The sequence below is a fragment of the Toxotes jaculatrix genome, chromosome 3 (genome assembly GCF_017976425.1).
Source record: "Toxotes jaculatrix isolate fToxJac2 chromosome 3, fToxJac2.pri, whole genome shotgun sequence".
Taxonomy (NCBI): domain Eukaryota; kingdom Metazoa; phylum Chordata; class Actinopteri; family Toxotidae; genus Toxotes; species Toxotes jaculatrix.
In genome coordinates, this window is record NC_054396.1 from 7,398,031 (window position 1) to 7,422,003 (window position 23,973).

General features: G+C 40.8%; 2 protein-coding genes across 13 annotated transcripts in view; one reads left to right on the forward strand and one right to left on the reverse strand.

Annotated features, from left to right (window-relative positions):
- ncoa3 (nuclear receptor coactivator 3) overlaps positions 1-2,768 on the reverse strand; it is a 30,179-nt gene extending 27,411 nt beyond the window's left edge. For all 3 annotated transcript variants that reach the window (XM_041033636.1, XM_041033637.1, XM_041033635.1), the window contains exon 1: positions 2,693-2,768. The gene's annotated coding sequence lies outside the window, so the exon portion shown is untranslated. The remainder of the gene's footprint in view (positions 1-2,692) is intronic.
- Positions 2,769-8,864: 6,096 nt separating this feature from the next.
- zmynd8 (zinc finger, MYND-type containing 8) lies at positions 8,865-23,402 on the forward strand. Of its 10 annotated transcripts, XM_041034193.1 has the most exons (22): positions 8,865-8,956; positions 13,349-13,413; positions 13,581-13,732; positions 16,316-16,537; positions 16,747-16,860; positions 17,299-17,364; positions 17,573-17,665; positions 17,763-17,850; positions 18,191-18,246; positions 18,342-18,419; positions 18,516-18,631; positions 18,723-19,222; positions 19,312-19,446; positions 19,584-19,739; positions 19,958-20,491; positions 20,639-21,169; positions 21,370-21,566; positions 21,869-21,949; positions 22,061-22,139; positions 22,249-22,563; positions 22,698-22,896; positions 23,003-23,402. In XM_041034193.1, exons 1-21 carry the CDS (start codon positions 8,943-8,945, stop codon positions 22,871-22,873), a joined length of 3,768 nt encoding a protein of 1,255 aa, XP_040890127.1. In that variant the 5' UTR covers positions 8,865-8,942; the 3' UTR covers positions 22,874-22,896; positions 23,003-23,402. The 10 variants fall into 10 exon arrangements, with proteins under 10 accessions (XP_040890127.1, XP_040890126.1, XP_040890131.1 ...); XM_041034192.1 differs by having other exon boundaries at positions 22,698-23,402; XM_041034197.1 differs by having other exon boundaries at positions 22,249-22,488; positions 22,698-23,402.
- The last annotated feature ends 571 nt before the right edge of the window (positions 23,403-23,973 follow it).

A 23,973-nucleotide genomic window follows, 5' to 3' on the forward strand; every position in this document is an offset into this window, starting at 1 on the left:
ACGAAACTTATTATCTCAGCCTCACTTAAGGCACGCACACTGACGAAACACTAAAAGAATGCCATCTATTCAGATATCAGTGACGCCAAAATGTTGCTTGACAAAGACAGACAGTCATCAAAAGTGGCAAGCTCTCTACTCATTTTTCCCCTTTCTGTCTGATACCAGTCCGTATGAAGAAGTAAATGCAGCTATACAGCAGAAACATTTACCAGATACCATTAAAAACAGAGATCATGCAGCAAAATTGAAGAAGTCCTGAACACAGAGAACTTCATTCAGGAGCATGGTTTTTAAAAGTCAGTGTACAAACTCCAGAAAGTGCAGTTTAGACCTACTGTCCTTCCATGTACAGTTCATCTACAATAAAGCATATGCACAGTGTTTACAACATAACGGGGTGGTGACAGCACGTAAAAATATGTCCAACTTTATTGAGCGCAGATACCAGTGAATAAATTTGAACAGCCACATAGAGTGTATTATTTCGTAAATTAATTATTTGGCATGCCTGCTCCTTAGATTTATTAGTTTGGTAACTATGTCACAAAAAAAAATATATTGTGCATTTTAACTGTATGATTGACAAGATGTTAACATATTCAACATCAAAAGTAAGCTGTATGAGTATTAGCTAGATGTCAGTAATGCCACCAAATCTATGGTCATATGATTATCGATCAGGCAATCTCATGTAACCACGGAATCTATCGCCACAGAGAAACTTCTGCGGGTCGCATGAGAAAAAGTGATAAGTTAATGAATTATTGAGAGCACAGGGGCCGGCAGACAAAGAGCGAAAGCCACGCATCCCAGTCACTTCTTCACCCCATCTGCAGTCAAAGAATCCCCCCAAAGATTGATTCATTGTTAACACCGCCTGACACCCTGTGTGAGGGAAAAAGAAAGTGGTAGATAAAGGGACAGAGAATGGGGGGACAAGAGGCTCCATTTGCCAAGAATATGAGCAGAAGCATTTCATCGGACAGGTTCCCACAGTGGTCATTCTGCCACTTACAAAAATACCACATACGCGGGCTTGAGTAATGGCATTCCATCAGACCCAAAATAAAGGCAAGTTAGCTCATCTGAGGGCTGAAGACTGCCAGCAGCACCATTCTCACTTGTTCATTCCCAGCTTCACGCCATTTAAATGCCCAAATTATTGAGACATCACGGCCCATTTGTGCCCCACCTGAAATTGTATAAGCGGGAATATTTGTCAGTAAACAACTACTCAGTAGCCAGCCTGTGCAGCAATAAGACAAAAATACCTAGATGATTTCAGAGACTCTCACGTGGGAATGAGCACTGAGCTGTAAATGCCTGCAAGTATTGGCAAGGATGGCCCCGGGCGAAGAGAGCGACAGCACACCTAGACCTCAACGGTTTCAGTGGAATGACTAACCTACTTCCTCATTGTCTGCCTACACATGAGCATGCTCTCCAAGAATGTCCTTTTTTACCAACTCAAAATGTGAGCGCTCAGCATACACCTTGTGGAGCAGAGAGAAAGAAAGCAAACCTGGACTCTACCTGAACCCTGCCAGTGTTCGACCTCCGCTGCACTGAAACACATCCATCTCCTGCTGCCAGTCTGCCCCTCTCTCTCTCTCTCTCATAGACACGCACCTAAATATGATTTATCAGCAGCGAAAACCAACATTTATCATGGTGTGATGGGCCATTATACCAACCATTACAATCATGGATACGTAATCTCACTACAGCTACGCAAATAAATAACAGATGCTGTGGATTTTCCAGAGCAGCCACGCTGAGCCAGTCACTTCAAGTTTGATTGTCAGCACTGGGGGACAGTGATTCAGTGGCAAATACAAGGTGGTTTATCGTGACCTGCGACTCATCGGGAAATACAATAATTTTTTCCCACCTCTATATGCCTTAAGGTCAGCTAGACTAGTTTGCATTTTGCGTGTCAAATTATAGGTAAGAAAACTGTTCAACAAACAAAATATAACATTTACATTGTGTTTAAATGTGGTCACCTCCCTTTGTATGTATGATCGAAGCCAGACAACAGTAGTAAAGGAGGAAAAAAGAACACAATTTTATTTAGATTTTACCTCCATGCGACAACAACTGCGGTGCAACTAACGTTAGCTGTGAACGACTCCTGCAGCCTCGGTTGTACCGAAACTGTGAAGCAAGTCAGACCGTATGAATGTAAAAAAAAAGATGTAGTAATGTAGTGCCGAGAACCATTCAGCTGCTGTGGACAATGAACACAACCTAGTGGCGCTAAAAAAGTTAACATTGACGTCCCGAAACTCAAACGAATTCACTCCTAAGCAGTGTTAACAACTAGACCACTGCACCTCAGAGCGAATCAGAGAGCCTGGGTCTCGTAAACTTTGCAGCTAGCGGATAACGGACACAGCAACAAACCCCGTAACCGATGAAGGTGCCACATTATTAAGCCATGCTTATCGTTAATTATTACCACGTTCACAGTTTAGGAGCCAAAAGAAATATCATAACAAACATTCCACAACAAACAGACTGTAGTAAGGTGGTTCGTTGTATCACGGTAGCTTACAAACCACAGCCTGCTCGGAAGCGGAGCAACACCAACTGCCTCTGAGGCGAATTTGCGCCTTCAAACACACAATAGCATCAGTGTTCAAAACTTGGTTGTAACCGAATTACAAACTGTTTGCAGAAAACTCACCGGCCTCGACGCTTTCATTGAGTGGACCAGTTTCTTTTACGCCTCTAAAAACTCTCCGCCATCTTCGGCAGGACGGTGTTTGTTTAAATGGGAAACACTCCCAGAGCGGAGGGAGCCAGCTTGTAGCACAGCGAATGGACTTCTGGGTAATGTAGTTGCTTTCCTTGGCAAGCCACATAGTAGACACGTTCTGCAAATGAACTACACGTACACCAATACCCATAGTTGATATGGAAGAGCAGTCACTGATATTATTAGAGGAGGGATTTAAAAATTTATTTATAGGCTGGCAGAAAAGCAGCTTTATGCAAATGACTTATCATACCCATGGTGAACCACAGTACTGTGTCCTTCAGTATACATATAATTAACTGTATTTAATTAAAGTATTTTTCACAAAAACTAAAGAATTGAAGGTTGTTTTAAAATATTCAACAGAACAAAAGTTTTGTGTAATATCATTTGGTATTTGTTTAAGGGCAGCAAGTACACACTGTATATGGCCTGACTGCTTTTTGCTGCAGCTCCAAATAAAGTGAAACGTTTTTCCAATATGGTTTCTCTGGGACATTACAAATGCCCAGGCTGTTTGACAGGATCAAGTATGATGTAGGCCTATAATGTGACCTGAGCCAAACAGGAATAAATGTAGTGCAAAATAGTAATTTGCACTCACAATTTATGTTTGCTATGTTATTAAACAGAACGCCCCATCCACTACATCACATTTGGCCTTTTAGTACCTTGCAATTATGTCCAGTTATAAAGTCAACATGTGCAGCCTGATACCTCACAGATTCTACACCTACTGACAGTTATATTAACTGGAGTGACTGTGGAGTGACTGTGGAGCCACTATGGGCGCTGAGCAGCCACTGAGGATGGAAGAAACTGTCTCCATGGTGAACTCTCAGGCACACTGATTTTGAACTTTGACTACTGTGGAGGGAGTCAGGTCCAAAGATGGAGGGAGAACAGAAGGATGGGGGTGAGGGGAATGAAAAAGAGGCAGTGTTAAATACCAGGAAATTAGCTCCTTTCTTGCTCTTTCCTGTCTGAACATAATTCTCTCTGAAATCAGTATAAGAAACTTTGACATGAAAAAAATGAAAGATTGTGTATACAGGACAGAAATATCCTTGCAGTTTATTTAGTTGAAGCATAGCTGCTGATAAGGCAGTGAAGTTCATTACCACTGATGCAGCATTTTATCTTATGAAACCAATTCACAACATTTACTCAGACTTGACAATTGTTGGTGAGACATAGTTTATGAGTGTTATACAATTAGTAAATATGGATAGTAAGCAATTCATACAATTAATAACAATATTGATGCAAACCATGATTTCATGTAGATGAATCTTGATTTATGCAAACTGTTAGCTAATGTCATTATATGATAAAATGACCAAATCTAAAAGGACTTGCACATTTTTGTTGTGTATGTTTTCAGTCTGCTTGTATGTCTGCCTGTGTGAGAGAGCCTCAATTCCATTCCATGGAGTCCCAATGAGGGGCCCCGTGGCCCTCTGTTTGTGCCCCTTCCCCCACAGAACATGGCAAACTGACCTCCCCCCTCAGTAAGTGTGAGGCACTTTATCCCATCCCCACTTGCCCTCTCTACTTTGAAAGGACAGGAGATAACAGTTTGAAAGGACAGGGGATAGCCCCATAATCATTAATGTATTCAGATGGGTTTACCTGCAAACAGCTAACAGCATGCCTTTCTTTGTTTCAAGCACATTCCCATCCCCCATCTTCTCAACACTATGCAAATGCAATAAAGCACAACAAAACAAGATCTTTCAGGTCCATCATCGGCTATAACACGAGTTGGAACTAAACAAGGTGACAGTAAAGAGGAACAATTTTTGAGATTCAATTTCCAAGCATCTTATAAAATCACAAATATACTTAATTATTGGTAGGCTAACAAAAGGTGTACATTCCATGAAACTGTGCGTCCATAATGTTTACAAGCTTAAATTCCAGTAAAAGCATTTTGATGGGCTCATTAGTGGCTGGTGTTATTCAAATATTTTTTATAAAGTGCAGGAAAGCAGCATAAAAAATAGTAAAAAATACAGATATCATTTTTCTGGCATGTGTATTTTCTACTCAACTATAGAATTAATCTCTAAAACACAGTGAAGACACTGCAAGTTAGACCTACATGTTTAAATCGCAGCTACGTGTTCTTTACAGAAAAAATGTGTTTCTGATCCTCAACATATAGAGTGACATATAGGTTGACTATGTACAATGGAAAACCATTGACATTTCCCTCTTAAAATATCCTGAGTAGCTACATTAATATAAAGTGTCTTTCACTGTTTTTAACCATTTTTGCCTCAGACACCACATGTCAGTAAAGCCCATGTCTTGTCACACCAAAGTCTCAGCAGTCTCTTGGACTGACCCACCCCCCAAAAAACCTGTATAAGTCTCAAACAGTGGGGTCAATAGACATCTTATTTATTACTATCTAACTGTCTGCAAGTTAAAGGCGTCAACCCCTTTTCAATAACATTTCAGATAAATGTCAAGGCCCTTAGTGAAAAATTAAAAAACAAAAACTGATATAACACAGCTCCGGGAAGACTTATTTTGCCACCAGAATGCATGCACTAAGAGGGAAAAAAGCAAAACTAAACAAGACTAAAACACACTTACGTCTGTTTTACCGAATGCCTTGAATCCAAGGACTGGAAGGCCTTTCAAGGAGATGGCCTAAGCAGTGAAGTCTGACTAGGGCGCCATCTTGGGGACTGCAGCGCTCGTTACTAGTCGGTTTCCTGTGAAGCTCATCGGTCACCGTCGTTGATTGGACACAAGACGGTGTAGTGGACACTTACAAAGGTAACAGAATATAGATAAGTTGTAATGTGAGGTGTGAGCAGAGTAATAATGGCATAAAACAGTATGATAAAGTTAATACAACTCGGAAACTGATCATGTGTTGTCATGACTTTATCTGTTAAGTCTTTGATAGCTCACAGCTAGTTGTTAATTAATATTAACTTTACTTACTTGCTAATTAACGTTAACTACCTAAGTTGCTTGGGCAAATATTAACTGGCGAGAGATGTGAAAATGGAAACCTTGCCAATTCCATAAAATAAATGTAGTTGTAATTAGGAAATGCAACTTTATTCCCAGTCTCAGTAACTTAACTGCACACACACACACACACACACTGTTAACTGTGCATGTCTCTGCATCTTTGCTAACACTGGCTGTGGAATGAGACTAGCTAATCCAAGTGAGGCTAGCTAGCTTTATTGTCTAGAAAGATTAAGACAGACAACTATTTCCAAGGCCATTTCCTACAAATTCAAAACTCAGTGCTGCTAGTTTACATTTCTCTTAACCTCAATGCACCATTTGTATTGAGCTCTCATATTTCAGTGTGTCTCACCTGCACCAAAACTACCCCCCCGTAGGTAAATCTTACCTCACTCAGGAGTCCATAGCCAAATGAGGAGTCATTCAATAACATTTCACTTTATGCACACACACAGACATTGCTGTACATAATTATGATGTACATAATGACTACATTATTGTCCATCCTACAGTATATACACATATTTCCTGCTTTATCATGCTAAAAAGTCAAGATTATCAAATAGCGAAATAGTCTTTCTTGGTTTATTGCATATGTATAGAAATTTTCAGAGAACCTCTGGGTCAGTCTGTTGTGTGCTGTTATAAAGTCTTCCCACAAGAGGTCACTGCTGTCTTTCTTCCTGTTAAAGAAGAGGCCAGCTGAAAGGTGCTTCTGGGCAGCTAAAGTTTAAAAATCAGACACAGCAGATTACAATTAGTCTTATTACCAGCTACCTCCAATTGTAATAAACAATGAATTCTGACAAATAAAATTTTAACTATAGAGAAACAATCTGGTTCCCCTCTAAAACAATCTAATCCAATATATGTTAAATCATGTAATTTGCTTTGTTAGTTTTTCACAAAGTTTATAGTCAGTTATAAACATCTGCATTTGATATTGCACAAATTAGACAGTTTTCAAGTTTTATGAAAACAGACCTGTCTTTTTAGCAAGACACTAATCCCTCCTTGCTGTAAATTGTCTCTGTGTTCTGGTTCAAGCAATATGTGAAGGGAACTGCATGTTTATTACATACACTCACCAAGCACTTTATTAGGAACACCCGTGCACCTGCTTATTTATGCAGTTACCCAATCAGCCAATTATATGGCAGCAGTGCGTAAAGACATGCAGATACAAGTCAGTAGCCTCAGTTACTGTTCACATGAAACATTAGAGGAGGAAAATGACTTTCTCGGTGACTCTAACCTTGGCATAATTGTTGGTGCCAGACGGGTTGGTTTGAGTATTTTTGAAACTACTGATCTCCTGGTATTTTCACACACAACAGTCTCTAGAGTTTACTTAGACTGGAGCCAAAAACAGAAAACATCCAATAAGCAGCAGTTCTGCAGACGGAAACACCTTGTTGATAAGAGAAGGGGAAGCTGGACAGACTGGTTGGGGCTGACAGAAAGGCTGTGAACAACATGTCCCACCTCGAGGTGGATGAGCTACAACAGCAGAGGACCATGTCAGGTTCCAGTCCTGTCAACCAAGAACAGAAATGCTGCAGTGGACACAGGCTCACCAACATTGGACGAGTGAAGACTGGAAAAACGTAGCCTGGTTTGATGAATCAGGATTTTTGCTGAGGCTGCAGATGGTAGAGTCAGAATGTGACATCAACAGTATGAATCCATGGACCCAACCTGCCTTGTGTCAACAGTCCAGGCTGGTGGTGGTGTGGGTAATGTTTTATTTGCTCATTTTGGGTCCCTTATTAAACAGTCATTCATTGTTTGGAGACACAGCCCATCTTGGCTACTGTTGCTGACCTTATTCTGCCTCTACTTCCAGCATGATAACGCACCTTATCACAAAGCAAAAGTCGTCTCAAACTGGTTTCACACCATGATAATGGGCCCACTGTGCTTCAGTGGCCTCCCCTGTCACAGGATCTGAATCCAGTGGAACACCTTTGGTATGTGGTAGAACAGGAGACTGGCAGCTTGAATGAGCAGCTGACAGACCTGCAGAAATGATTTGATGCAGTCAATATGGACCAGAATCTCAGAGTAAAGTTTCCAACATCTTGTCCATTACAGTCCATTACACAAAGAACTGAGGTCGCTTTGAGAGCAAAGTGAGGAACTACCCTGTATTTATGGGTATGCTGTTCCTAATGAAGTGCTTGGTGTGTATATGTGCAAATGTGAAGTGGGTAACTAAATTATTTATGACACAGAAATTAGTGAGAAAAAATAACTTCTGTCTGTCAAAATGAGATTTTTTTTTGTCTAATAGCTATTTTTTTTTTTTACCAAAATGTTGCAAGTGAAAATAAAAATGACATTTAGCTAAAAGAATTGAAAATATTAAAGTTATGTCTAAAGATAGTCATTAGGCAAAATAAAGAACTGTGCTTGCAAGGTAATGTGAGGTATAACACTGACTCTTTGAATCATTCAGTCTTGCTCCATGGTGAAATGATACAACAGAAACTGAAAGTCATTGTTTCTTTAACAGTATAATCTCAGCCTATCCAGAACCACATTGTTAACATGTGATCACACCAGTTCAAAGGCCAGAGTCAGGCAAATCACATGACAGTTATTTAGTCTGCTTTTTTAAGCATTGTTCTTAAACCCTTAAAGGTCACAGAGCCTGCATTTTGTTTAGTGCCTGTTTACTCATTCCTTGTATTCATATAGCACTTTCTTTCCCACAACACTTAGTTTAACTTGAGGGTGGGAACTGGTGAGACAAATTCCTCTGTAAGCATACCGCCTCAAGCCTGTTCTTTATTTGCACATCTGCCAGCTACCCTTCAGAGCTACAGTAAAGGCTTCCTCTACAGCACATATATAAAACTAAAACATCTGGATGCAGTCCTCTTGGTAGCTGATAGGTGTGCAGTGGCTGATCATTTTTATCTGGGCCTAGCTCGTCTTGCTCTGAGTACTGCTTTTCAGCTTGCCTGTGCTAAACAAAAGACAAGCAGCCAGGAAATGCAACAGCCAATCAGCAGCCGCCTTACATTTTGTCAGCACGCATGGCCAGTCTCAGCGTGCCTTATATCAGAGCAGTCACACAGCTTGGAGAGCCGTGGCTATGCTCTGAGCAGGGTGAGGGCTGACAGGGCTGTCCACCATGTTTTAATAAGCATTGACATTTCACACAGAGTTTTTAGCCATGCATCCACAGAGGTAAGCCTTATTTTCATTCTTTCACATATGCTACTCTGTTGATAAGGCACTAGCCATTGTGCGTGATCTGTGCCTGAGTAATAATACATGTTTGACTAACAACCAGAGGGAGGGGGATGAGTATTTGTCACCCCACAGCATAGAAGTGGAGCTTGGAAAGAGAGCATAGCCTGGTACAGTAGAACAGACTGCCTCTGCTAACTGGGTGGCTGTCTGGACACGTACAGTAGGGGGCTACAGGTCAAGTACAAGGTCACTGTATATTCATTGAATGCTCACAGAGAAAACATGCTTTCTTTTGTCAAGATTAAAATTGGACGTAGGAGCTTTTGTGGCTTTCCCTGGCCTCTGCTGACAAGACGATAGGCCTGGTGAGGGATCTAGGCGGGATGGGAGAGACAGGGAGCAGAGCAGAGGGGAGTCCCCAGAGGAATTAACAGATGGTAAACTGACAGCACAGCAAGTTTAATTTAGGCCTCAAACTGGCATGAAAGCAAGGCAGCAGGACACTGATGTTAATTGTTTGCCAGGCTAACACAGCAATGAAGAGCAGACTAGTTGTCTGTCTGTCTGTCTGGTTGTCTTATTTTTATACAGTTCACCCAAAATCTAATTCACCTCACCAAAATGCCCCTTTTACATGGTGAATAAATACATGCTTTTTACATCTCTAATCCTGTAAGCTGCTCACCAGTTTTCTAAAATACCAATTATCTACAGACTAAATATGCCAGAGCAGCCTATTTATCACAGGGTTGGAGGAATTGCCTGAGCCTAATGGTGTGCACTGCCTCCCAGTGTTGTTCTCTGCTGTCGAGTGTCAGCCATTTTAGAGAGCTTCCCCTTTCTGTCCCTCTGCTCCAAGCACACTGGGTATTTGTATGTAAGAGAGAAGGAAAGAAGAAGGGAAGGACTTCCTCTCAAAAGGCTCTGCACAGAAACCTCATCTCATCAGAGAGGCTAGAAAACCTGTTTGAAGTCGACAAGGTTTGATTGAATTCTGTTTATATGTAGTGATGTTGGTGTTGGTTTTCTGTGTGCATGAATCATCAGATAAAAATCATTCAGTTTATTCAGTCAGTGGCTGTATTTATTTCTGACAGTTTCTCAGCAGTGTTATTTTATTCTTGAACATTTGCTGTATTTCAGGTGGAATATGTGATATGTGTTTTTGTCACTGTTAGTGGATAATGTCTGATAAAGGCTGTGTTTTAAATATAGCCAGGGGAACTATGGCCTGGAAATAATGGCGCACATAATTTAGCTTGACCAGGGTTCAGGAGCTGTCTGCAGTGACTGAAACAGCAAATACCCCCCTCAGTGTTTTGTGAATGGTGCTTGGTAATGCGTTTAATCCCCTTATTCCACTATGGTGTGAGGAATGGTGTAGGCACACTTAAATCTGCATTACACCGACACACAGCCTATTTTGCATGGTGTCTGTCTTTAAAATATCCACCAGCTGACCTTTTTGGACTTGTCTAGATTGTGTAGTTGGCCTTGACATTTTGGCCTGGATTAGTTTCTGCTTTGAAGGGTGGGTTATACTAGAGTTGTAATGTATCTGCACCAATGTGTTTTGATTGCGGTCATGGTTTGTATTCGTGCTCTACAGTTCTATATTGATTAATGCAATGGACATAGTTGGTCAAAGAGAAATGACTACAGAAAGATGGTAAAATGGATAGTTTTGCTCTCAGCTGCTTGTTTGTGTTTTTTCAGCTGAGTGTCGCTCACATTCAAATCTCCAGGCAGATATTGATTATGAGACAGTAAATGCTGAAGAAGAATTGGGAGAGAGAAGGTTATGCCTTCTACACTGTCTGGGAGGCCTGTCACATTTTCAGTCCTGTCTTTGTGTCCACTGTTAGGGCCCATGCTGCATTTCAACAGAGGGAGAGAGAGAGAGGGGGAGTGAGAGAGAGCGAGAGAGAGAGAGAGTCTTCAAAATGGACGCCATACACATACACTGGCTGAGAGCATAGCGAGGGAGGGAATCTGATCCTGTCTCTGTCAAGCCTTTACAGCTGCATCTTCTACGTCTGATAAAAGGCACAGCCAGTATATGTCTGTATGGGGTTTTTAGGGAGTGAGGGACTTGGTTTACAGGAGGTTTTTTAGCAACAACAAGGAGCAGTCCTCTCTGCATTGCAGCACTGTGGCTGAGGAGAGCGGGGAGAAGAGAGCCCGTGTGCCACACTGAGGCTGAGCACCCAATCAGGCACCTCCGTGTGGTGCTCGAGCCAATCGGCAGTCTGCAGCCGAGGTTAAAGATTGACAATTGCAGGAGAGAGCAGAAGGGAGAGAAGGCCTTCTGGGAAACCTGGACCCATCTTTTCCCTCATCCCCCAACGCCCTCAATAATTGAAAAAGATTAAAGAATAGGCTGAAGAATCTGTGTGTGAGAAAGGAAAAAGGTATGCTGCTGATTTCCTACATTGAAGCATGAATGTAATGGCAGGGGTGGGTGTGGAAAGGGATGTTTTGGTAGGTTACAATAGGCTGTATTGTGTGCTCTATGGACTTAAAAATGTTTTTATTAGGATGGGCAGCATTGATTTTTCTCCTCGTCCTTGTCATGTTCTTTCTCTTTGCCTCTTGTTGCTGTATTTCATGGTCTGCACAGGACAGGATGTTGCTGGGGTAGATTGTCTGAGGCTGTCCAGACAGGCTAGATGAGGAGGCCAGTAAAGCCATTTCACTGCTCTCCTGCCTGAGTCTGCAGATGTGTTATGTTTCTCTCTGTCATTTCATCCTGATTCAGTGATGGCGGAGGAGGAGTGTGGGGGTTGGTGAAGATAGAGAAGATAATTGAAATGGAAGCAGTGTTTTTGTTTTCATTGAATGACTGTCTATTTTTCTCACAAGACATTCAAAAGATGCTTTGTTCAGGAGTAAGTGGAATAAAAAAATGGCAAAATTGAAGCCATCTGAAGAGTGAGGCCAGCTCATTTGTTGTGGCGTCAGAGAAAATGGCAACAATGATAGGACTGGCAACAGGGCGCCTGCAGACCAAGGTGAATCACGCACAACTGATACTGGGAAAAACCTGTTGGGCAGATTTTGAATAGAAGGTAGTTCACAGCACACCGTGGCTTGCATTTCAAGGAAACAGTAGGACTGGGGCTGTCCTTGAGCAATCCATGATATGCTGTCTGTTTTTAGTTTACTTCATCAATGGATTACTTGGATGCTGGATGTCATATTGTTGGATGTCAGAAGGTTCAGACACAGGAGATTGCACAGTTCTGTGTTTTCATGTTTACTATCTATAGACCTGTGGCCTGTGAAGAAAGGCGTCACTTATAGTTTGAAAATGCCACTGCACATTGAGCTGCCTTTGCTGCAGTATTGGTTAACTTTTGCTTCAATTGACTTTAAGATATTTTTAACATTTAGAAGACGTGCGTGTGCTGTCTTGACTGTTGATTTTCTGGTTTGTTCGATGTGATTGCTGTTTTAGCATTTTCAGCCATGATGGGTCTTGAAAGTTGCAAACCAGTTCATTTTTGTTCTAAACTATACACAGTACCTGCATCTTAGACAGTTTGTCTGGTATTAGGCATTTTGCAGACTGTTTCCAGGGGCCTGTTTGTCTTCATGTGGTGTAGTCCGACATTCACGTAGTTTGGAATAATTGTTTTGATGTTTTTATTGAAAACACGAGAATTACAACAGATTAAAAAAGAAGTTTTTGTTAACTGCACACAGTACTGGGGGAATTTACAAGGCATTTTTCACCATCCTAGACAAAAGGATATTTATTGAAATGACATGGCTGGTGAAAAATGTAACCATTTACAGACACAATTATGACTGTGGATAACTTAATTTCCTGACTTCATCATTCATGTAATTTTAAGCCTTTAAGACTCTTGTTTTTGTACAGTTCTTTCATAGAAATAGTGATCTGAAGATGTGTCTTAATACACATTTTTTACATAAGAGTTTTGATTCCTCTTTTCCCAGCTGGGCACTCCAGATCTGGCCAGAATTATATTAGTGTTGAAAAGAGAGCCTGTTGGCAAAACTGACCTTTCTTGTCTTGAATAACTCCATTGTAATAGTATTAAGTGTTAATACATAGGTGAGACTGTTTAATATCAAACTTCTGCAGAAATGTGTTACAGTCTCTCCCGCCTGAATGTATTACAGGTGGCTGTTTTCTGCCTTTATCAGACACTGTACCATAGAAAGCTGACAGCGGTGAGGGGCTGACATTTTAAACCCCTCACAACTATGATGTACTTCTAAAGAAGCCGTTGTTCTAAATTTAAAATAACTTTTTTAAATGATAATATATGGTAATGATAAACAGCAGATATGAGAAAGCTTCAGCTATAGGGTCTGTTTGCCAGGCAAAACCCTTGACACTGATCTTTTCTGCACCAGTGTGGCAGAGGAAGAGGGAAAAGAGACTTCAACAGAAGGAATGGAGATCTCAACACGATCCAAAGGTAACTACCTTACAAGTTTGTTTTAAATTGGCACGCAAAGTTCTGTTTCTATGCTCATGAAATACAGTGGTTTTATATTAAATAGTATGCCACCATGTTTACTGGCTTCAGTAAAACCCTGATGTGTTTGGTGACTGGTTTGTGTAATCTCCGACTTTTGTCTGCAGTTTCAGACACAGGGTCAACAGAGCGGACGGCCCAAAAACGAAAGATGCCGAGTCCCTCTCACTCATCCAATGGTCACTCCTCTGCTGAAACCTCCCCCTGCCCAGTGAAAAAGAAGAAGAAACCAGGTGCTGTTAGCAGCAGCAAAGACCAGGTAACAATCAAAGCACAACCCCTGTTCCAAATGTAAACAATAGGGTCGTACTGTACCCACCACCAACAAAACAGGATTTAAACCTGCTATCACTCACAAACTGATTTATATCTAGACTCACACCAGTTAATAATATTTTTGATAGTAAAACTTTTGGGAATTTTTTATATCATCAAACAGTTGAGTGCTTTGGTGAAAGATTCTAATAAATTAAACACGGTTAAAAAAAAATACACTGTGGACTTTGAAATCATCCTAATTAAAGGATCAGTTGACCCAATTCACTAAAACCATAATTTTTGGTTTGGATATATTTTGGCTCTGAATATATCCACACTGCTATGGCACTATCAATATGGATATATTTGATTTAACTTGTCAAAGGTTTGAGGTTTGCAACTGGGTCCTGTGCTGCCACCCTCAAACATGGAAAAGCATAAAAAAAAAAGAAAATTCAAGTGAAATATTTATATTACTTGTTCAAACTTGGGTGAGGATTTTATTGTTATTTTCAGAGATTACAACTGGATTAATTATAAGTACTTTTACATAGTTAATGATTATCTTTGACTGGCTTTAAGCTGGTACCACACATCAAATGGTAACATTTATGTTTAACATTGCACTTGGTACCTTAAAAATAAAAATAAATAAATCAGTAAACTTTCAATCACGGGTTTGTAAATTTAACACCAGATGAATATTTCACGTATCGAACATTAATTTCCACATTTTACAAATATTTTTTTTTTATCATTAATTCAGTATTTGTGTGAAAATCTTACTGAATAAAACCTCTTCAGCTTGAATCTTAACTGTTGTTTTTGCATAATCTGCAGCTAGTTCTCGTTTACCTTGATTTTTGTCTACACTTTCTGAGTGTAGTTGTCAGATCAGGACTTTTGGATGCGTGAGGCCACAATGTCGCATTATATCAATCTGCTTTTATACTGTTATACATATAACTGCAAAATATCACCAGCTGCCACTTTCACACCTTCAGATTCAGGAAATTATGATTGTAGGAGCACTGATATGATCTGTTGCATGGGTGGAGGTGTCGAGCTCATATGACTGATACTTTTGCTGAAACAATCATAATGAACATCTTTTGCTGTGGGGGAGAAATGTTTGGTTATGATCAGTAATTCATGTTCTGTCAATATTTTAAGGCTTGCATTTATTCAGGGTAGGTTCACTGAGTATAAATGCTGTTTTGCCCTGCTATGCATCAACACTCATTACATATAGTTACACACATCGGGACATGGAAGTTGCCAAGTACAACCAACTGTTGTTCACTGAGCAGCTCCACTGGAACATATAGGGGTGAAGTTCTTTCATTTACTGTACAAAGTGAGATGCTGTGTGTGTAGATGTTTATATCCTTCTTAAATGACCCCTTTCAGCCCTTGATTTCCACCAGTACTCTACAGTGACACTGTATCCTGCTGTATATTGTTTCTATACTGGGATCAGCAGCACCATACATTCTCTTGTGATACTGAGACAGAGGTGTTGTTTCCTTGTTGCTGTTATATAGTAGTATCAGTAGTTCTGACCTTTGCTTTGTGGCTGATTGACATTTGAATAGGCACATGTCCCCATGTACCTGAAACTCTTTGGGCTCTGAATCATATTGTTTAATTCCAGCTGTCTGTTATAATAATTGTTTTTCCTGATTACATCGGTGACTAAATACTTTCATAGAATTACAGTTGCTTTGCAATTTCCACCCGTTGTGCTCCATTTAGATCTAATTTTTGAGAGGTTTTTGAGGCACAGTATGTTGTTAATGGTAAAATGGTAATTGGCTGGATCCAAAGCACTTTACAGTTTACCTGTGATTCACCATTTTGCACTGTAGCCTATTCATGTCTTGTATTTGTACTGTTTTACAGTGTTATGTTTAGGTGTGTGCCATATAAATATTGTTGATGTACTGAGTACACCTCTAATTTAAACAAACGCTTTTTAGTTGTCACTATTGGAGTGAAATTTTGAGCAGTGTGAGAACATCAGGTGGTGACCTGTGCCTTGTCTTTTAGCTTGTGTTTTTGATGTGCATGCCTGCTGGCTTTATCTGGCTGCTAAAGCAGTTCCCAAATGCACAGTAGGTAAATGATTGCTAGTTGTACACTTGGCACATTAAGTTGACCTTTGTAAATAATTAGTAAACACTGTAACTATCTGAGCTTTTGCCAGTTTAATCAAGGCTGCCCACACTGTTTACCCTCCTACACAATGGTGATGGCTTTGTACTGAAACACAAACTGAAAGCACAGAACGGAGCATGTCACATGGTTTAAAATGAAAATCCAGACCTGTTGTCTTTCGATGTAATTTCCATTGCAAATTTGAAACTTTTAAAAATGTGATTACTCTTAAATCTCACTGGTTATGGCACACTCATGAACCAGCAGTTAGTGTGTAACACCTATCAGGGTTCACAACAGTCTGTGTTGTGGACTTTCTGACTTTAGCATACCTTTTGTTGATGTTGTGCATGTCTGCTTGGCTTTTCTAATCTCTGGCCTGATTTTGACCTTCCCCAACTTTGTGTTTCTTTTGCCTGCATTCCAGTCAGAACTAAGACATGGTCCCTTTTACTATGTGAAGCAGCCAGCACTCACCACAGACCCTATTGATGTTGTACCGCAGGACGGCAGGAATGACTTCTACTGCTGGCTGTGCCACCGCGAGGGCCAGGTGCTCTGCTGTGAGCTCTGCCCCAGGGTGTACCATGCCAAGTGCCTCAAACTACCAGCCGAGCCCGAGGGCGACTGGTTCTGTCCGGAGTGTGAGGTACTCACCCAGGAATGTGCATAGTGTGTGGGTGCTGGACGCATATTTCAAAGCCCGTAGCAAAAACCGTGTGTTAGATTTGTTTAATCATGGAGGACCTCTCATTAAGCCCGGACCTAAGTCACAACACATGCTGAGACTACATACATTCTTTGCAATAATGGGATATAAATAAAGTTTTCAACTCTTTTCCTTTTGATGTCTTTTAGAAAATAACAGTTGCCGAGTGCATAGAGACTCAGAGCAAAGCCATGATGATGCTAACTATAGACCAGCTCTCTTACCTACTAAAGTTTGCCCTTCAGAAGATGAAACAACCAGGTGTAAGTATTCTGGGCCCTCTGTCTTTATATGAAATTATGAAATTATGAAATTGCCAGACTGATTATAGAGTATTGGGGCATGAATCTTTATCACAGATGGGTTACCGTGCTTATTCTCATTTAAATTTCTTAATTCTAATATGGCTTGGATACTGGCATGTGTTCTTTTCTGGCCAGCAACCAAAAAACACGCTTTTTTACTGATCATTGAATTCCCATCGGTTGTGCTAGATGTTAAGATCTGCACCCTGAACTATAACCTTTCCACGTATCTCTCCAGCATGATATATTATTGATTTGCATGTGCAAACGATGTCTAATAACAGAACTAACAGTCACAGTCATTGTGCTATAATGGCCCTGTCATGGCTGGAAACCATGAAGGTAAACATACTAGCTGGTGGTGAGGATACAGCTGCCCCTCTCACTCTCTTTCAGGATCATCCCCGCTTGTCATCTCGCTCCCCCCATGCAGCTTCCACGCAGAGAAAGACTTTTAATTGGGTAATCAATTACACCACTAACAAGACCCCGTCATGATTTTCTCCTCCACTGGTTTTCCTCCTTTTGTTTGAAGCGGCTTTTAGAGTTTTAAGTAGTAGCATAGTGGTAGCATGTTGATGTGCGGTAGAGGGGAAGGTTGTGTACTTAGTTTTACCCCGAGAGTTTGTTTACCTTTATTCTTTTTTTATCTCTCTTCTTAATTTTATAGACTGAACCCTTCCAGAAACCTGTCTCTCTTGAACAGCATCCAGATTATGCAGAGTACATTTTTCATCCTATGGATCTTTGCACTCTTGAGAAGGTAAAACACAAACTGTCACACATTTATTTGAAACCATAAATGTAGAGAAAATGAACAGTATGACAGATGAGCGCTATCTTTTCTTTTTGCACTGCAGAATATCAAAAAGAAAATGTATGGCTGCACTGAGGCCTTCTTGGCAGATGCAAAATGGATTTTGCACAACTGTATTATATACAATGGAGGTATTTTGCATAATCTGGGCACTATATGAAAATAATCTTGTGAGGGCGGGTGATATGAATGAATATATGAATATTAATAAGAACATTTGTTTGTATATATCATGAAATGTCAAATAGGTATATTCAAAATCAAATAAGATAATACAACTTTATGTTCAATGCAGTTTACTACTATACATTGATGTCAATAACTTATTTTTCTCTGATTCATTCATTTGAATGACATGATGTGATTGTCACAGTACAATTCCACTGAAAGACAATTAGCAATAATGTTGAATCATCACCCTGCCTAGTCTGTATATAAATAATTCAACACAATTGTTTTTCCTCGTTTCAGGCAATCACAAACTCACAGCTACAGCTAAAGTGATTGTAAAAATCTGTGAACATGAGGTGAGTATTTTGTTTTAAGACATTAGACATGCGATATATGAGAACTGAAACTTATTTCAGATACCTTTTTGATCTTTTTTTTTGTTTTTTTGCAGATGAACGAGATTGAAGTTTGTCCTGAGTGTTATCTGTCTGCTTGCCAAAAGAGAGACAACTGGTTTTGTGAGCCTTGTGTAAGCTAGTAGAGTAACATCAAGTTTCTTACCCATTCAAACACAGATCACTGGAATATATCCACTTAGTTCCAGTGTTTTACTGTATGTCTGCAGAGTAATCCACACCCTCTAGTGTGGGCCAAACTGAAAGGATTTCCATTCTGGCCTGCTAAAGCTCTGCGGGACAAAGATGGACAAGTGGACGCTCGTTTCTTTGGTCAGCATGACAGGTATCAGCCCTTTGTGCTTCAGTTACTTGGGCTCAGAGGCACATTTCAGTTTTTATTGTAACACAGAATTGTGTAAATTTTTATCCTTCAGGGCATGGGTTCCTTTAAACAACTGCTACCTCATGTCCAAAGAAATTCCATTCTCTGTGAAGAAGACCAAAAGCATCTTCAACAGTGCCATGCAAGAGATGGAGGTCTATGTGGAGAACATGAAGAAGAAGTTTGGAGTGTTTAACTATGCCCCCTTCAGGACACCCTACACCCCTGACAACAACTTCCAGATGCTGCTGGATCCCTCCAACCCTTCGTCCACTCCAGTCAAATCTGAGAAACAGGAGAAGATCAAGTTGAGCTTTGATATGACAGCATCACCCAAGATCCCTTTGGCCAGGCCCATGCTGTCTGGGCCTGGGGTGGGAGGGGGCGCAGTTGGACGGCGGCTTCCTCTCAGTGACATGCCTCGCTCACCCATGAGCACCAACTCCTCTGCTCATACTGGTTCAGACGGGGAACAGGAGACAGCAGACAAGTCGCAGGCAAAAGCCCCAAACAGCCAGTACAGTGCAGGAGAAGAGTCCATGGACTGCACAGGTATTCAACCAGATACATTTTAGTATAGTAACAAGTATGTTGTCTGTAATGGGAGGAGACTTCATTTAACAGTAAGTATGTCTGAACAGCATCACCTGCCCATCCTCGACCTGGTCCTGCAGGCAGTTCATTGGACAGCCCTAAACCATTCCACTCTCAGGCTCTTGGCGTCCCTAAGCAGGAGAAGACACCACAGACAGGAAGCATTCTGAACCTCAATCTAGGTGAATCTTTTATGCCAAATATGTAATATGCCTGAAAGGTCAAATACAGGTCACCACTGGATGTGATTCTCGTAGAAATTATAAATATAACAAACACATATAGCTGTTTGGAATTATTTGGTGTTGCATTATTCCAGATCGGAGCAAAGCGGAAATGGACCTAAAAGAGCTTAGCGAAACAGTTCAGCAGAAGCAAGGAACCGCACCAGTCCTCACGTCTCCAAAAAGACAGATTAAGAGCCGTTTCCAGCTGAACCTGGACAAAACTATTGAGAGCTGCAAGGCACAGCTGGGTCAGTACAGAAGAAATTAAAAAATAGACTTTTTTTTATGTATTGCTTTCTTAGTTTTTGATATTCAGCAATAACAATGTCTTCATTAAAAGGCAGCCTAATGAAACACATTTTGGCATTTAATATGATATTTTCTATTATATTATTTTGAGCATACCTCTAATTCTAAAACACGTTGAATTGCAGTGTAATAGCCTCTCTCTTGCTTTGCTTCGCAGGTATCGATGAGATCTCTGTGGATGTGTATAAAGGTGTTGAACACAGTGACTCAGAAGACTCTGATAAATCTGACTCGAGTGACAGTGAGTATGCGAGTGATGACGAGCAAAAAACCAAAGATGGCCAGGACTCAGCACCCAGTGATGAAGCCCAGAAGGACCCTACCAAAAGTAAATTCAAAGACCAGTCTTCCCCAAGCCAAGACAAGGAGGGTAAAGCAGATACACATGAGGCACCTGAGTCTGCAGCAGGCGACGCCACTGCAGCAGCATCAAATGCTCCAACTAAAGAGAAAATAAGCACTGATGCAGAAAAAGAGAGCCCAGAGAAGACCAAAGCACCTTCACCATCACCTGGTCCCAGAGAGAAGGCTCCGGTAAAGGAGGAGGCAAAGCAGCCTGTGCCAGTGGAGGACTCTGACTCAGAGAGGGAGCTGGTTATTGATCTTGGAGAGGAACAGGGAGGCAAAGACAGGAAGAGGAGCAGGAAGGACGCCACCACCGTTAAAGAGTCACCTGCTGGTAAACCAGAAGGTGAGAGTTGTAATTTTCTCTGCTGATCCCAGGAGAAATAATCAAACACTGAATGTAAGGTCAGTTTTTAGAATTTGTAAAGTAGAAACATTACAGTGCCTTTGTACAGACAGAACTAATAAATAAATCATGTGCTTTTTCTTGTAGGTAAAGCGCTGACCCCATCAACTGTCCCGTCACAAAACAGTGCAGCTCTTTCCACACCCGCCAGTGTTTCCACACAGTCCCCAATGGCCATTCCTGTCACCATGGTTTCCTTCACTACTCCCTCTCCTGCAACCATAAACCTTGCCACCGTGTCCAGTGCCACAGCAACACCCCCTTCTTCTTCGTCGTCCTCCTCCTCCTCCACCTCAGCCTCCTCCACTCCAGCTTTGAAGAAACAGCGCCCTCTGCTGCCCAGAGAGACGGTGCCAGTGGTGCAGAGAGCTGTGGTGTGGAATCCCACTGCCAAGTTTCAGACTTCCTCGCAAAAGTGGCACATGCAGAAGGTGCAGCGTCAGCAACAGAACCAGCAACCTGTGGCAACCACCCAAATTCAGACGTCGTCACCAAGGCAAGGCCAGGCTCAAGCGCTGACCCAGACTCAGGCTGGGAACATCTCAACAGCAGTGACCTCATCTTCACCACAGCAGTCTTCACAAAGCACACGCTATCAGACCAGACAGGCTGTCAAAGGTAGATAACATGGTTTCAGACTCAAGTTTAACAGAATTCAAGTACGACTTGAAGTAGGGGTCAGTAATGTGGGAGGTGTACAAATGTTTGAGAGACACTGTATTTGTATGTTAAATAAATCATCAGTGCATGTTAAATGTTTCATCAGTTTGTCCATAATGATTTTGTTGATAAATTGTTTTTTGGGTTTTTTTTTCTAGCTGTTCAACAAAAAGACACTCCACTCAGCACATCCACATCTGCTGTCACGCTGGTATCTAGTAGTCCAGCTTCTGTTGCCATGATGGCAGCATCAAGTTTAGGCACAGCAGCTTCATCTTCACCAGTGGCAACAGACCAGTATATCCCCACTGCCTCAGCGGATGTGGCTGCAGACATTGCCAAGTACACAAATAAAGTTAGTACAAGTTTTTGCCCAGTAAGGTGCCATCCCCAGTGGTCACCTGCTGGGTTGTGTTGCCTTTTGATGTTGTAGGGTCTGATTAACTCCAAAATATATTAATATAATAATACTATATTGTGCTGTGTAAAATATACATAGTTATCTACGTCCATTCAGATTAATTATTAAGTTAGAAACCCTTTCTTTATCTTTTTGACTGCTACATTGAATGAATTTAAGGAAAACAAGGTAAGAAACTGTTGGTTCATATATTAATTTTGGCCATTCATATAATATCATGGTCTTCTTTTTTTCAGATAATGGATGCAATTAAAGGTACAATGACTGAACTCTACAATGACCTTTCTAAGAGCACTTCAGGGAATACAATAGCAGAGGTAGGAGTTTACTCTGGCTCCTTCAGACACTGACTGCAATTCAGATCATAACAGTGGCTTTGCATATGACCCTTTACTTACCCTAACATGCCCATGTGATTTTTCCTAAAGATAAGACGACTGAGAATTGAAATAGAAAAATTACAGTGGTTACATCAACAAGAGTTGTCAGAAATGAAGCACAATCTTGGTGAGACAATCTTGGGAATTTGAAAAAGGCTTTGCATCTAGACCTATTTTCCCAAAACAGTGTAATGAGTTCTGCTTTTGTTTGATCACGTTTCTGTATTTCACTTTAGAGCTGACAATGGCAGAGATGAGGCAAAGTCTGGAGCAGGAGAGGGAGAGGTTGGTGACTGAGGTGAAGAAACAGATGGAGCTGGAGAAGCAACAAGCAGTGGATGAGACAAAGAAGAAACAGTGGTGTGCTAACTGCAGGAAAGAGGCAATCTTCTACTGCTGCTGGAACACCAGCTATTGTGATTACCCCTGTCAGCAAGCCCACTGGCCGGAACACATGAAGTCCTGCACTCAGTCAGGTAACATCATGTGCCAGCTTCAAAATGCTCTTGATGACATTCACACAAACAAGGACTATTGTGTTTTTTCTTATGGTAGGTCATAACTCTGTCTGGATGTCTCTTTTGCTTGCCTGCATAATCACCATCCATATTACTAGTGACATTAATACAGACATTTTCATAGATGTAATGCATTTTTTCACTTTTCTCTTACGTTCTATTTGTAGCCACAGCCCCACAGCAAGAACCTGAGGCTGAGTCGACAGCAGACCCCCCAAACAAAGGGTTAGGGCAGACTAACAGTGGCCCAAACTCTCTCAGAGATACCCCAGTCTCTGCACCATCAGACAAAGACTCTGACATGGAGAAGAGTGCTGACAGTGTTGCTGTCACTTTGTCATAACCCAAGTTACCATACTTGAACATGTAAATGTATATACATTTTTTTTTTACTACAAGAATATGTACATGTATGTTGTTCTGTTCAAGGGAGAATTCCAATTTTTTTTTTATATTTTTGTTTGCCTTTCAGGGCTCACATACTGCCTCCAGAGTACAGTGGTCTTTGAAATGTTTTAAATGTACAAACAAGACTGCCAGCAGATAGTTAGTAACCACTAGAGGGTGCAGTTTAAAAAATGAATACTGCATTTCATGCACTTCCTTGCAGTCTATAGAGAGCTGTCAGTCTAAAGATCTTAAGAGCATGCATGAGTGTCACAAACCATACACATAGTGTAAACAACAACAGAATAACAGTTTAAAACTGCAAAAATGTAACCCAGTTAATGGACCACCTCAGTTTTAGATTAGAGAACTGTTGACAGAAATGTCTGTAAATTACTTATTTTGTATTCTATGTTAATTTATTTGTTATTCTAATGTTGCCTGCTGTATACTGCAAAGAAAATAACAAATACAAACATTTTAAATGAGCTGTTTCTATGGATATACTGTGGTCAAATTAGTTATGAAGCAGTCTGCAATCATTTAACATAGGTTCAGCTGTAGGGTTTACTCAAAGAACCTAACTTATGAAACTTAACTTCAGATAATACAGTCTTGTAAAACTGTATTGCTCACAGACAGTATCATCTTAAGTTTTATAGTTGTCTCAGAGAAACTCTTCTATGCAGTGCATTGGTTTTGGTATATGTAAATACGTAAACTGCAACACACAGTGTTGCACTTACAACTTTGTGTACTTGGCAATGTCTGCAGCCACAACACTATAGCACATTGTAATGTGTATGGACTCTGCATGTCAAGTTCTGAAGAAGAGGTTTATCAGGGAATTAGGCTAAATACAGACTTTTGTACAGAATTCTGCACTTCTGTATCAAATGTCAGAACATTTCACAAATAAAAGTCAAGAATTCTATATTTTGCCTACAACTGCAAGCTCTTACTCATAAGAGTGAAAGCTTATCTGGCAGACACATTTTTAAAATAGTCACCCCACCCACAGTATAATGAAAAGTATTAAAAAGGCAAAAAAAAAAA